The sequence below is a fragment of the Heloderma suspectum genome, chromosome 2, assembly GCF_057233095.1.
Source record: "Heloderma suspectum isolate Gila_16-S chromosome 2, 16-S_ref, whole genome shotgun sequence".
NCBI lineage: Eukaryota > Metazoa > Chordata > Lepidosauria > Squamata > Helodermatidae > Heloderma > Heloderma suspectum.
The window spans coordinates 25736502-25751421 of record NC_139459.1 but is presented as its reverse complement, the minus strand read 5'-3'; the positions used below and the strand labels follow the sequence as shown (position 1 = coordinate 25751421).

The window sequence follows — 14920 nt, the reverse complement described above, 5'->3', positions numbered from 1 at the left end:
CCCATGTTATGTGAATGAAATGTTTGGCAATAATGCTCAAGTCCTCTGTCTTAGAGCCAATGAAAATTTAGTGATTAACTTCTGTGACAATAATTAGTCATCGAGGATGGTATTTTCAAAGGAACCTCTGGGGTTCTGCAGAATGTCAGTGAAATTTGCCCCTTAAATTACTGTATATTCCTTTGAAAATCCTAACCTTGTTGATCTTATCTATAATTGAAAAAACAACAGGAGAACGACAGTTTATGTCATTGTCTCCAGCTGTCCAAAAGCTTGACAATACATACCCAGTGGTTTGAGAAATAGCTTCTTATTGGTGTTTTTCCATTTATTTCCGCTAGTTGTGATCATGTGTGCCAGCAGTGACGCAATAAGGAACATCATGTTGGCTGCACATCGGCAAGGAATGACCAATGGAGACTATGCTTTCTTCAATATTGAACTCTTCAACAGTTCATCATATGGTAATGTGGTTTCTTTCCTCTGGTGGGTTACAAGACTTTTATAAATGCAATAGTATTTTAAAAATCGTTTTAGTCTCTAAGCAGGCCATGGCAAGTCTTAAAATGAGCCATTGCTTCTCCTCGCTCTTGAGATTAACATCCATTTGGATTATGAAACTAGAAGAAAAACAACCAAAATTAATGCTTAGAAATTAATTTTATTTATGTATTTGTTACATTTCTTTCCCATTCTTCCCCCAGAGTTTGATCCTCACAACAACCCTGCTAGAGACGTTACTCTGGAGAGACTGTAACTTGTCTGAGACCGCCCAGTGAGCTTCATAGCCAGGCCAGCATGGAGCTGAACATGGGTTTCCCATGTTTAAGGGCCCAATCCTATGCATGTTTAGACAGAGAAAAGGCCTGCAACTCCCGGCATTGCTGGGGAATGCTGGGAGTTGCAGGCCTTTTCTCTGTCTAAACATGCATAGGATTGGGCCCTAAAGCAATCACTTTAGCCACTATAACATACTATAATGAAAGAAGTGGGATAACTGAGCTACTATATGGGAAACCTGATCCACACACTAGTATATGTTGGAACAGCCTTTGAACATAACATTGGCTACTCATGAACAGCAAGTAAAAACTAAACTGACCAGTAAATGTTAACTTCCAATGTAATCCTATACGTGTCTATTCAGAAATAAATCCCATTGAATTCAGTGGGCTTACAGGTAAGTGGGTATATAATTGCAGCATTCCTATATACTGCTTTCATACATACTGGCCTTAAGCCAGTTTAACAATTCTGTCTGTTGTTTGACCCACTTGTCTAGTTTTGGGCCTTGTTGTGGTGACCTGGCATCATGAGTCATGAGCAGAGTGTGCCATGAGAATGTGGTTAGAAGATTTTTAAATTTTTACTAGCCCCATCTTTTGGCAGCAAATTTCAGTTGGTGCGATGAGGCCATGATACAGTTTGAGTTGGGATTTAGGTAACAGATTTAGTTGCAGCTGAAATAGTGAAGCTGCTTGCTAAAAGACTCCTTGGGCTAGCATGTTTAGATGTGGGAGAGACTGCCAACTGAGCAAGTGTGTGTGGTTTGTGGCTCTTGCATGTTAATTTAATGTACAAGTTCCAAGGCTTGACTTCAGTGCTTGGATTCATTCAAAGTTATTCCAAGGAAGCAAGTTGAACTAAATCAGCTGGTTTTTTCAGCTAACTGGGTAATGAATTACAGCCCAAAATGACCAAAAAAGTTATCTTTCTTTGTACAAGAATAAGATATTGGCTACAGCAGCCTTCTCTTACATTGTGTGTGCTCTCAGATGTAACACGCTTCACATACTGTGTGTGTGCGTGCGTGCGTGTATGCGATTATACAATCTTGCAGTCTTTAGAGCAGCACACTATTTACTGGGTGACTGAATGCACAGACCTAAATAGGATTAGTAGCACAGGTTGGGAGCCTGAAACAGAGATGATTATTGTTCAGCAGTTGCAACATTAGTCATAAAAAGCTGAAGTGCCTGTATTGGTACATATGCCTGTAGCTAGAAAACACCAATCTAATGTGATTGGATGGACCATAATTTCAACAAAGTTGCACTAGTGCGCTTTACTATTTATTCATTCATTTATTTAGAACATCTGCATACTACCCTTTATAATATACGTATCAGGCAACTTCACGATAAAAAATATAAATTCTAACAATCAGAGACCAAGCTTTCCTCTCCAGCTTGGAGCTGGGTCAGGGACAGGGATCGTCCCCATGTTTTCACTGTGCTAGGAAGCACAGTGCAACTATGAAGAAGATATCCGCCCACTATCTGAGTTCCAAATTTGGAGCTGGGAAGGGGGCAGGGGATTGTTTTTCACCTTACGAGGTCAAAGACAAGTACATTGGCAGGGTCCTGGAAGCCACACTTTGACTGGGCTATCAAAGGCCGCCAAAAAATGTGGCCCCCAGCCCAGTACCTTATTTATTTATGGATGGATGAATAGATTGACAGATAGACAGACAGATACTTTTATATGCTGCCTTTTGACCCTTGAAAGGATCCCTAAGATGGTTCATAATAAAAACAGAATCCCGATATAATAAGAAACAAGAATAGTAAAACCACTATAACAAAATAAAACAACAGCCAGCAAAGTGGCAAAACAAACAGCTGGTTAAAACTCATTAAAAGTCTGGTGAAATAAAATATCTTGACTGCCTGCCTAAAAACCATCAGTGAACAGGCCAGTCAAATCTCTCTTGGGAGAGAGTTCCACAGTTGGGGTGCTACCACCGAGAAGGCACTATCTCATGTTACTGCTTGCAGGATTTCCCTTGCTGGTGGAACACTGAGCAGGTCTCCAGTGATGACTGTAATTGATGGGCAGGTTTATGAGGGAGGAGCCAGTCCTCCAATTACCCTGGTGCCAAGCCATTTAGGTTATTGGCTTTACAGGCAATGACCAGCACCCTGAATTGGGTCCAGAAACTTACAGGAAACCAGTGCAGATGAAACAGAATCAGTGTAATACGATCCTAAAAGCAGACACCCGAAAGCATTCTGGCTGCCACATTTTGCGCTAACTAGAGTTGTCGAACACTCTTTTAAAGCAACTCCGTGGAAGTGTACTGCCGTAATCTAATATGTTCTCAGAGTGGAGTAACTGGGAAAAAAAATACTTTGTACTGAGAAAAAAAGCAGTGGTATGAATCTACTATGTAAATGCTAACAAGTTGCTTAAAACCACTTGAGGGATCATTATTGGACTTCTCGAATGCAGTTTCAAAGTTCTGTGCCATCAGACCCTCTTCACAGCAACATAGTAACACAGCTTTATTCTGAGTCAGATGTACATTGACTGGCAGCAGCTCTCCAGAGGTTTAGGTCTTCCCCGGCCCTACCTGGAGATGTTGGGGACTGACCTCGGGACCTTTTGCATGCAAAGCAGGTGCCCTACCACTGACCCTTCCTTACTTGCTGTCTGGCTGCGCTGACCTAACCTTGCATGGGAGCTTGGCTGGGGTGACACTAAGGCAGCAGGTGTAGATGACTGGTCTTCTCCCCTATCGCCACCATGTTTCGGTGCTACCCTGTTTAACAGTTGTACTCCTGGTCTGTGAGTTCTGTTCCTCCATTTGAACCTTTGTATTTTTAACCATGGTTTCTTTTTTATGTCTAAAGGAATGAAATGACCTTTAATATATATTTTTAATAGCATCCCCCCTCCCCAAACCAACTCCAGTAGTTTATGATTATTATCTTCCACTTGTTATTTCACTATTTGATTTTCTATAAATAATCATACACTAATGTCTTTGGATCAAGCCAGTCCTTTATGAGCCTGTCTCGATATAGGAGTTGTACATAGTATCCCACTACAATGGAAGCAGAGAAATGGACTGGTTTCCTCTTCCTTTCTTGTTTTCTCCTCTAAATCTTCTCATGAATGTAAAAGACAGGCTGCTAGGGAGAGGATTACAACAGTTATGCCCTAGCACTCTAACACCTATAATGCCAGGACATAATGTTATTGCTTATTGCCCTTGGTAGAAACTATTTCTTGGTCCCAAGAGAGATGCGTGTTTTCATTTCATTTTTTGTCCTGAACTTCCTGCAAAGAATTCCAGGCTTTTGTCAAAAACCTCACCCTCCAAAACAATGTGCTTCCTTTTTGTAATACAATGTATAACCTTTTTTTAAAAAAGTCCTCATTAATTAATCACATAGGGTACTATTCAGCTACAGTTAAGCAATTTTCTAAGACCAATTAATTTCAGTGGGAGAGACTTGAGGATGTGCTTTAAGGTTGTCATTGAAATCTGTGGAATTTAAAAGTGGTTAAATCTGGGTGGATTGTGCTCCTACAGTACTCACACTGAATTAGGAGGACAACGTGTTTCATATTTCTGGCTACCCCAAGCAACACGTGGGGAATACAGCAGCAGGAAAGGGGAAAACGAGTTCTTTATGGTAACTGGCTTGGAATTGTAAATATTTTTATTTCTCCCTTAGGAAATGGCTCATGGAAGAGAGGAGACAAACACGACCTTGAAGCAAAGCAAGCATACTCATCTCTCCAGACAGTCACACTACTGAGGACAGTGAAACCTGAGTTTGAAAAGTTTGCTGTGGAGGTGAAAAGTTCTGTTCAGAAACAAGGAATAAATCATGATGATTATGTAAGTACCTGATTATGAGGCTAGAGCTTTTAGCATCTTTAAAACACACTTCTAATGAAATCAAAAGTGACTGTGTGGCTTTTTTTAAATTGGACCAAAATGTCTGAATGTTCACAGTAGCTTCTAGAACCCCCCCCGCCACCCCCTTTTTTGCCAAAGAAAATGGTTATTTCTGTTTGTTCACAGTTACCTGGAATAGAGTTCTTTTTGCCTTCATCCTCTTGCTCATCGTTCTAAGGTATAACGTCATGATGGTGTAGATCCCAGAACCCTTAATGCTTTTCTGTACCAGTTTCTCATTAGTTTTCCTTTTTTCCACTTTTACCATGCTTGCTCAGGAAACACATCCCTAAACCCATTGCAAATTACTTCTCTGTGTTCAGGGAATAAGCCTTTCTAGAACACAAATTATTGGGGTGGCGGGGAGTTTAGTTCAAATGTATGTACTAGGACAGAGGTGAGCAGAAGGTAAATCTGGATTTCTTCACTGTGGTCTCTGTGAATTGCACATTTGGGCTCTACCCCTGTGCAGAGCCTCAAATCAAGAAACTTCAGTAGCTGAGGAGTTTTGGTGAAAACTCTTCCTCCATTGTCCCAGTGTGCATGTCCCTAGCGGGTTCCAGCTTATTCCCCCAGTTCTCTTTTGACCACCATTGCATGTGCCTCGTTAGGGACCTTCTTTCGTGTTCAGTGTATGCATTTTTTTTCTCAAAAGCAGAGTTTTATTCAATCTTTCTATCAAGTTTTTCTAGCTATCTATTGTTATTTCTTTTATTTACTTTTATTTTTTGCAATTTTCGCGATTGTCCTCATGGGCATATGGCCGTCAGGGCACCATTTTGAAAGTGCACCTGCTGCGGGGCAAAACTGCCACCTTCTGACAGCCCTTGCCTCTGCCTTTTCTGCCTCGGAGAGGGGCACACTGTTGAGGCTTGCCCTCATTGTAAAGCCTTCTTGAAGCAAATAAGAAAAAATCAATTCAATTAGCTGAAGGTCTGATCCACACTTTGGAACGGGCACTGGAGTTGGTCAAGGAGCCAAAAGGTATGGCAGGCACGCCAACCTTGCCCTCACACAAACCACTTGCCACACAAGAGCCTGCTCTAGTATTGGGGTCATCATCCCCTCTCTCTTCGGGCCAATCTTTGACACTTACACTAGTGAAAAGATTAACAAAAAAGGCTAAAGTTTTGAAGCAGGCCAGTCTGTCTTCAGAGTTGAGAAAGAAGAAGAAAAATACTTTTAAAAAGTCGCATGATTTTATTCAGGATCGAGCATCGGGCTCTTCTGCCCCCTCTGACTCTGCATGAGCACCACGCAACCAAGAACAGCCTTTATAGGCCATCTCTCCCAGCACTTCAACTTGGGATAAAGCATGCCCTCCCGTTCTGACTGCTCCACCCATATTGGTACAGACTTCTCGGGATAGACAGCAATCATTGGTACCGGCCACGTCTCCCACTGTTCCGCCGATGCCTACCGATCAAATGCAGTCGCCCATACCGACGGTTATACTGCTTGCTCCAACAATGTTATTTTCACCCATTCCAACGGTGAATACTGTGACAGAGAGGGAACCCATTCAGAGGGAACCCATCCATCTACATCAGAGAGTGAGATTTGGGACCCGTCTCTGCCGGAACTGCCCCCTTCACCACCTCGTCAGTACGGGCTTGAGAGTTACAGCACAGGTCATGACTGGCATCCACAATCGCCAGATTCCATGTGCTTATTCACCTTCTTTACAAGTGGTCATGCCCCTAGTTTTTATGAGCAGAGCCGATACTGAGAACTGTCTAGATCGCCATTCTCTGAGCGGGACAAACGTTCAACCTGGGATGTGCAATACAGGAGACCCCAGGATTGGGTTGACTACCATGATGAGTCTTACGGCCCATACTAACCTCACCATCCTGATCCTCCCTATTGGGGAGAAAGTCGGTAGCAAAGACTGCTGTCGGTGATGGTATCGAAACCTCTGGACCAACAGGTCACCCCTCGCACCAGGGCTTCGTTTGTGTCTCCTGTTCAACGGTCACCTCCAGCTCAGCCGCTGGATGTCCAGCCTGGTTTACCGTCTGTCCAGCAGCCACATACAACTCAGAGATAGAATGCTCTGCCAATTTTACTGCAGCCACACACTGCACAGTTACAAGCTGTCTTGTCAACTACTCAGCCGCCGGCCTCACTACAGTTTGGGGTGCAGGTTAATACTGGTGATGTTCAGCTGCTCCCCATCAAAGAAAGGGAGAAGTGCCCACCATGTCAGGTCCCTCCAGGGCAGTCCCCAATGTCTGGGACTGAGGGTTACCAGTCAGATACCACCTCTCAGTTTTTATGCCCTCTCTCCATCTCATTGCCAGATGAGTCCAGTGAAGCTATATCCCTGTCAGAGGATTTGGGACAATTCTCCACCAGATTCTCAGAATGGCTTAGGCATTGCACTTAGGGGCTCAGTAGCCGCCACAGTTCAAGATCCCGTTTTTGATGTGGTAAATGTAGAAACTTTCAGACCTGTGGCCATTCCTCTACTCCCTGTGTTAGAGGAAACCATTAAATAGTCATGGAAAGCCTAAGCTTAAGTGCTTGGAGGGAATGTATCATCTACAAGAGGCAAATACTGAATACCTATTCAAACATCCAGCCCCAAACTCTATGGTTGTTGAAGCGGCACAGGTCAAGGCCCACAGGGCACATTCGTCTCCAACTTACAAGGAGGGAAGATGCCTTGATTTACTTGGGAAGAGATTATATTCCTCCACAACGATGGGCCTGAAAATATCAAATTGCCAGGTGGAAATGTCTGGGTACCAGTTACTACTATGAGACAAGGTTGGTCATCTCCTTGAGCATCTTCTGGATGACAAAAAGAAGTTGGGTCACCCAGTCTGAGGCTCTGAAGCTGTCAAGGCAGCAAATAAAAACGTTGCATCACCAAGTCGACAGCAACTCAAAAGCGCTGGTGGGTTCCATCGCCTTACATCGTCATGCCTGGTTGAGGTCAGCTGGCCTTCCACAGGAGACTAGAAATCACATAGAGGACTTACCCTTGGATGGACAAGGGTTGATCATTGCAAAAAATGACAATGCATTGGATTTAGTACAGAAACCCGTACCACAGCATGTCATATGGGTTTTATGTCACAGCAGCCCTCCAGGCAATGGCGTTGGTTGCAGTCCTCCACCACGTGGTACTAACCCCAACAGTGAGCTACAGCACGACAACAGCAACGTTCACAGTTTTCCAACTTTGAAATTCCACACTTATCGTAGGAAACCTGACAGCAGGAGTAAGCAGTGCCTTTGACTCACCTCCCGCCATTCCTCTTCATCCTCTGGGCCAAACTCCTATTTTCAGAATGCGCCTTTCTGCTTACCACCTGGCTTGGCGCAACATTACATCAGACTCCTCGGTCCTTGCCATAGTCCGAAGGAGCTACCAGATCAAGTTTGATGCCCTCCGTCTCCTTGGTACCGTGCTTGTGACTGCTCCATTCCTGGTTCTCCACTTCAAGGTTCAGACAGTCCTTGAAAAGGGGGCAATCAAGCCTGTCCCCACACTCAACTTTGGGTCAGTTTTTATTTGAGGTAGTTCATGTTACAGAAGAAGGATGGAGGGCTTCAGCTGATCATGGACCTTTGACAGCTGAATCTATTCTTCTCACCCAGGAAGTCCCGCATGGTCTCCCTGGCATCTATCCTCCCTCCCCTCTCCCGAGGTGATTGGTTTGCCTCTATCGACCTCAAGGATGCTTATTTTCATATCACCATAGAGGAATCACACCAACGTTACCTCCACTTTGCTATTGGTACCAACACCTACCAGTGTCAGGTGCTACCCTTCGGTCTCGCCATGCACCCCAAATGCATGGCTGTGGTCTGCTCCTACCTGCAACTGCAAGGCCTAGAGATATATAGATGATAGGCTGTTGGTGGAGCCAACGAAACATCAGCTTCTCTGATCGATATTGGTGACCTGCAATCTCCTTCAAGGCTTAGGACTTTATATCAACGTCAACAAATCTCATTTTCTACCAACACAGACAGTAACGTTCATAGGGGCATTGTTGGACTCCCAGCTGGGCCATGGCTTTCTACCCATAACCAGGATAAAGGTGCTAGTCTGACTTCCATCTCTCCCAGTTCGTTTCCCCAAGTTTTATTACTTGCTTGCCTGACTAGCTATCTCTGCGACTCATCTATGGCGAGGGCTGCCTTACTCCTTGCCACTAAGCCATAACTCTGCTGCAGGCTTTAGTTATGAACAGAACTTCAGAAAAACAGTAGTTCTCAAGTGATGAATGAGATCTACTGTACTAAATTCACAGGAGATGAACAATGAGTAGGTCATTAGAGTGTGAGCAACATTCACTGTGGATAATACAGCCCAAATGATTAAAAGGAAAATAATTCCAGAAGAAAGTAAATAATTTGTGATGCAGTTCCATTGTTGCAGGTTTCTGCTCTTAAGTTTTTCTAACGTTGTTGCAGTGATAGTGCTATATCTGTGGAGGCTGGTGGCTCTGATTTCGATGGGGCTGTGAATCCGTTCTGGGTTTTAGTCAGAACCGGCCAGAACTCTAAAGGAGCTATCCATGGTGCTGAACCCTACACCCCAAAAATAGATTCAGCAACTTTGATAGCTCCTTTAGAGTTCTGACTGATTCTGACTGAAACTTAGAATGGATTACAGCTCCACTGAAAACAGAGCCACCAGCCTCCCCTGGGCTATATAAAAATTCTTATTAGCCCTAATAACAAAATGAAATGCATCCTTTTTATGCAGAACAGAAAATAATTAGTAAACCTGATAACAGTGTTTTCCTAGATATATTCATACTGTTTTATGTTGTAAAGATGTTGTACATCAAATGTAAAGAAAATGTTAAGACACATGTAAAGTTCTTTTGGTGCTGGAGAAGACTCTTACGAGTCCCCTGGACTGCAAGGAGGTCAAATCAGTCAATCCTAAAGGAAATCAACCCTGAGTGCTCATTGGAAGGACAGATACTGAAGCTGAAGCTCAAATATTTTGGCCACCTAATGCGAAGAGAAAACTCTCTGGAAAAGACCCTGATGCTGGGAAAGACTGAAGGCAAAAGGAGAAGGGGACGGCAGAGGATGAGATGGCTAGATAGCATCACCGATGCAATGAATATGAACTTGAGCACACTCCGGGAGAGAGCGCAGGACAGGAAGGCCTGGCGTGTTATGGTCCATGGGGTCACGAAGAGTCGGACACGACTGAACGACTGAACAACAAAAAGTTATTTTGTAAATCCGTAGCAATGTAAAGTTCCTTCATTGCCATTGCTAAAGGAAAACATTGCACATTAAGTTAATAGCTATAGGGATTTTGGGACTTGTAGTCCAATACATTTGGAGGGCACCAGGTTGGGGAAGGCTGCTTTCCGTGTATATATTTATTGATTTTTTTATTTTTATAATGTTTATACTCCCCCCCCCCGAGAACCTTAGTTATCGAGCAGCATAGAAATACCATAAATAAATACATTAATCTTTCAGTAAATAAGGCATTTCAGTTATTTAGTGTTAAATTCAGTCAGTTGTCCACTATTACTAGTGCAAGGCATTACCACTATTGCTGACTTAGTATTTAAGCTGCTGAATCCACCATTTGACAGACAAGGTGTCAAAGATATATTGGGTCGTTTAAAAGAAAAAACAAAAAACCTAACCCTACCAGACTTTTTGCTTTTTTGAAGGCACTGAGCTGTAATCTTGACTGGTTCACCTTCTTTTGCCCTATGAAAACACCCTCTTATGGAGCTGTTCTGGGAATAAAATTTCTGTGTCAGCCATGCCACAGCCCTCACTGAAAGCCTACCAAGTTCTTGCAGTTTTGGATAGTGGAAGCAGTCATTGGGAACTAAACACTATTTTATACAGACCTCCACAAAACGTTAACAGGACTCAGTATGTCTAGCACTTTCTGATGCCCCCAAATGCAAATAATCTTTAGCAGCAACCCTTGAAATTCGTTGTATACAAATTTGGGTTTGACAAGAGTTGGATTCAAAGTAGCATTTATAATCAGAAAATAATCTAGGGGTGGCCAGCTTCAGTGTTCTGGGGCCATTTACAGAAACCACTGTTCTTTTCACCGCTGCTGAAAATTTCAGCAGCACAGTGACATGGGGCGGTGGTGGCACAGGCAGCTCATGGACTGTGTGTTCACCACCTGTGTTCTAAAGGCTACCTCAGGAGTTGTGATTTTTATTGGGGGGGGCAAAAAGAAAGACAATAACTCCCCCCCCCCCCGCCTGGGAGCCATAGAGAGCAGTGTCAGTGTGGGGACACCATAGGCCATTCAGGATGGGCATATAATGAAATCTTTTGCTAAAAAAGTCTAAAAATGTGGCTTTGACCAGTAGCTGTCCTCCTAGCATTTATCGCCAAACTGGCACAAAAACCAGTTACCTCTTCTTAGAAACTAGAAGGGCCATAGTTCAGCTATAGTGTCCACAAAGGAGAGAGAACAGAAAGATGGCATTTTGGAATTCTGCAAACAATAAACCCAGTTTGAGAATTGAAGGCCATCTTCATATCTATACTGGAATTTTATATTAGGCAGCTGCCAATGAAATATGAATTCCACTATAGCGTCTAGCAGCGTTAGGATCCCAGGGAATGATCTAAAGACTCATGATGCAAGCACCACCCCTAGCCCCAGAACTAATCAGGTCTCTGTCTGATCAGTGCCTCAGCGGGAGATCACCTGGGAGGCTGGGACTGAGTTCCTCCGAAAGAAAGGCAGGAAATAAACAACTTCATACAGTATGTGCAAATAACCAACAAGCTCCTTTTTCTTGACACCATTCTAAAGATAGTTCCTTGTAAGTAACTGATTTCAACAAAATGTATGTTTGGGGTTACTGGTTTAGGGTTCAAATAAGTATGTTTGGGGTTCCTGGTTTAGGTTGAATCTCTTTGAATTATTTGATTTGAAATAATCAAATTGATTTCATGGAGAGTGCCCAAGAGTAGTAGTGCTTTCTAATTAGAATCAGTTTTCTTCAAATATAGTCTTTTGGCCATCATATTATTATTAGCTTTTCATCAGACCATAGTTTCTTGTGCAGTCAGATCTTGACAGTGGAAAGGTAGCAGTGTTTCTCTAAACTGTAAAGCCTTTAGAATGGTCTTTTCTTTTACACAAAATTGGAATGCTGTGTTCCAATATAAAGCAAATGTAAAGTTGACCTCAGCTAAAAATGTAGTTGATATCTGTTTTAGCTAACATGCAGTGAGCTGTGCAGATACCCTGTTATATTCATTTTCTTTTCTTATCCCTGTACCATCCCTATCTTGTTAGTCTTTTTTTAAGCAAATTGACCTACTTTACATACCTCAAACTAATATGCAGATCCAAATATAGTTATCCTGCAGTTTGTGCACTTCTCCAAATTTTGAGATGCAGTTATCTGTGTATAAAAATGCATATATCAGGGAAAATTGCATACAAAATGTGTGTGTTAGGGGAAATTGCATGTGAAAATAAATTCGAATTTTATGTGATTAAAAAACATTGCACACTGATGTGGAAATTGGATGGAATGGATATGATTGAATATACATGAAACTGACATGGACTAGGAAAACACTGGACAGCCATTTGTCAGGGATGCTTTGAACTAGATTCCTGTACTTAGCAGAGGGTTGGACTCGATGGCCTAAATGGCCTCTTGATTGCCCAATTGGATCCCCAAGAATATGAAATCTAGACAGTGTTCTTATCCATAATTGTCAGCTTTGTTATGGCCCTTGAATTTTAGATGACTGTGATTGCAAGTACATCACAATAAATAAGTACGCTTCTGTTTATGATTTCCAATCCTGATAACATCATAACAGGAAAGATGTTGAGACTGAGCCATTGCTGCTGCTTTTGGCAATCTTTGTAGCTGTTGTTACCTCTCGTGTCCTGATAGAAGCAGCATTTGTTGTTCAGTCATTCAGTCGTGTCCGACTCTTCGTGACCCCATGGACCATAGCATGCCAGGCCTTCCTGTCCTGCGCTCTTTCCCGGAGTGTGCTCAAGTTCATATTCATTGCATCGGTGATGCTATCTAGCCATCTCATCCTCTGCCATCCCCTTCTCCTTTTGCCTTCAGTCTTTCCCAGCATCAGGGTCTTTTCCAGAGAGTTTTCTCTTCGCATTAGGTGGCCAAAATATTTGAGCTTCAGCTTCAGTATCTGTCCTTCCAATGAGCACTCAGGGTTGATTTCCTTTAGTATGGACTGATTTGACCTCCTTGCAGTCCAGGGGACTTGTAAGAGTCTTCTCCAGCACCACAGTTCGAAAGCATCAGTTCTTCGGCGCTCAGCCTTCCTTATAGTCCAGCTCTCACAGCCATACATTACTACTGGGAAGACCATAGCTTTGATTAGACGGACCTTTGTCGGCAAAGTGATGTCTCTGCTTCTGACTATGCTGTCTAGGTTGGCCATAGCTTTCCTCCCAAGGAGCAAGCGTCTTTTAATTTCATGGCTACAGTCACCGTCTGCGGTGATCTTGGAGCCCAAGAAAGTAAAATCTGTCACTGCTTCCATTTCTTCCCGTTCTATATGCCAGGAAGTGATGGGGCCAGATGCCATGATCTTAGTTTTTTTAATGTTGAGTTTCAAACCAGCTTTTGCACTCTCCTCTTTCACCCTCAACAAGAGGCTATTTAGATCCTCTTCGCTTTCTGCCACTAGGGTGGTATCGTCTGCATATTTGAGGTTGTTGATAATTCCCCCAGCAATCTTAATTCCGACCTGTGATTCATCCAGCCCAGCGTTTCTCATGATGTACTCTGCATCTAAGTTAAATAAGCAGGGTGACAATATGCAGCCTTGTCGTACTCCTTTCCCAATTTTGAACCAATCGGTTGTTCCATGTCTGGTTCTTACTGTTGCTTCTTGACCCTCGTACAGGTTTCTCAGGAGACAGGTAAGGTGGTCTGGTACTCCCATCTCTTTCAGAATTTGCCAGAGTTTGTTGTGATCCACACAATCAAAGGCTTTAGCGTAGTCAATGAAGCAGAAATAGACATTTTTCTGGAATTCTCTTGCTTTCGCCATGATCCAGCAAATGTTGGCGATTTGATCTCTAGTTCCTCTGCCTCTTCGAAACCCAGCTTGTACTTCCGTTCACATACTGCTGAAGCCTAGCTTGTAGGATTTTGAGCATAACCTTGCTGGCATGTGAAATGAGTGCAATTGTACAGTAGTTTGAACACTCTTTGGCATTGCCGTTCTTTGGGATTGGAATGTAAACTGACCTTTTCCAGTCTTGTGGCCACTGTGGAGTGTTCCAAATTGGTTGGCATATTGAGTGCAGCACATTAGACAGCATCATCTTTTTGGATTTTAAATAGCTCAGCTGGAATATTATAATCTCTGCTAGCTTTGTTGTTACTAATGCTTCCTAAGGCCCACTTGACTTCACTTTCTAGGATGTCTGGCTCAAGTTCAGTGACCGCACTCTCATGGCTATCAGGGACATTAAGATCTTTCCCGTAGAGTTCTGTGTATTCTTTCCACCTCTTCTTAATCTCATCTGCTTCTGTTAGGTCCCTGCCTTCTTTGTCCTTTATCATGCCCGTCTTTGCACAAAATGTTCCCTTGATATCTCTGATTTTCTTGAAGAGATCTCTAGTCTTTCCCATTCTGTTGTTTTCCTTGATTTCTTTGCATTGTTCATTTAAGAAGGCCTTCTTGTTTCTCCTTGCTGTTCTCTGGAACTCTGCATTCCGTTGTATATATCTTCCCCTTTCTCCCTTGCTTTTCACTTCCCTTCTTTCCTCAGCTACTTGTAAAGCCTCATCAGACAGCCACTTGGCTTTCTTGCATTTCTTTTTCTTTGGGATGGATTTCGTTGCTGCCTCCTGAACAGTGTTACGGACCTCCGTCCATAGTTCCTCAGGCACTCTATCTATCAGGACTAATCCCTTAAATCTATTCGTCACCTCCATTCATAAGGGATATGATTTAGGTCATACCTGAATGGTTTAGTGGCTTTCCTACGTTCTTCAATTTCAGCCAAAATTTTGCAAGAAGCAGCTCATGATCTGAACCACAGTCAGCTCCAGGTCTTGTTTTTACTGACTGTATAGAGCTTCTCCATCTTTGGCTGCAAAGGACATAATCAATCTGATTTCGATATTGACCATCTGGTGATGTCCATGTGTAGAGTCGCCTCTTGCGCTGTTGGAAAAGAGTGTTTGCTATGATCAGTGTGTTCTCTTGGCAAAACTCTATTAGCCTTTGTCCTGCTTCATTTTG

General features: G+C 43.0%; 1 protein-coding gene across 3 annotated transcripts in view; it reads left to right on the top strand.

The window, feature by feature from the left end:
• The window catches only part of NPR3 (natriuretic peptide receptor 3), an 88868-nt gene that overhangs the window by 23103 nt on the left and 50845 nt on the right, over positions 1-14920 (top strand). For all 3 annotated transcript variants that reach the window (XR_014787568.1, XM_084833022.1, XM_084833021.1), the window contains exons 2-3: positions 342-464; positions 4464-4630. Coding sequence is in view for 2 of the 3 variants with exons in the window: in XM_084833022.1 (XP_084689148.1) it covers positions 342-464; positions 4464-4630 (290 nt within the window). In the remaining variant the exon portion in view is untranslated. The remainder of the gene's footprint in view (positions 1-341; positions 465-4463; positions 4631-14920) is intronic.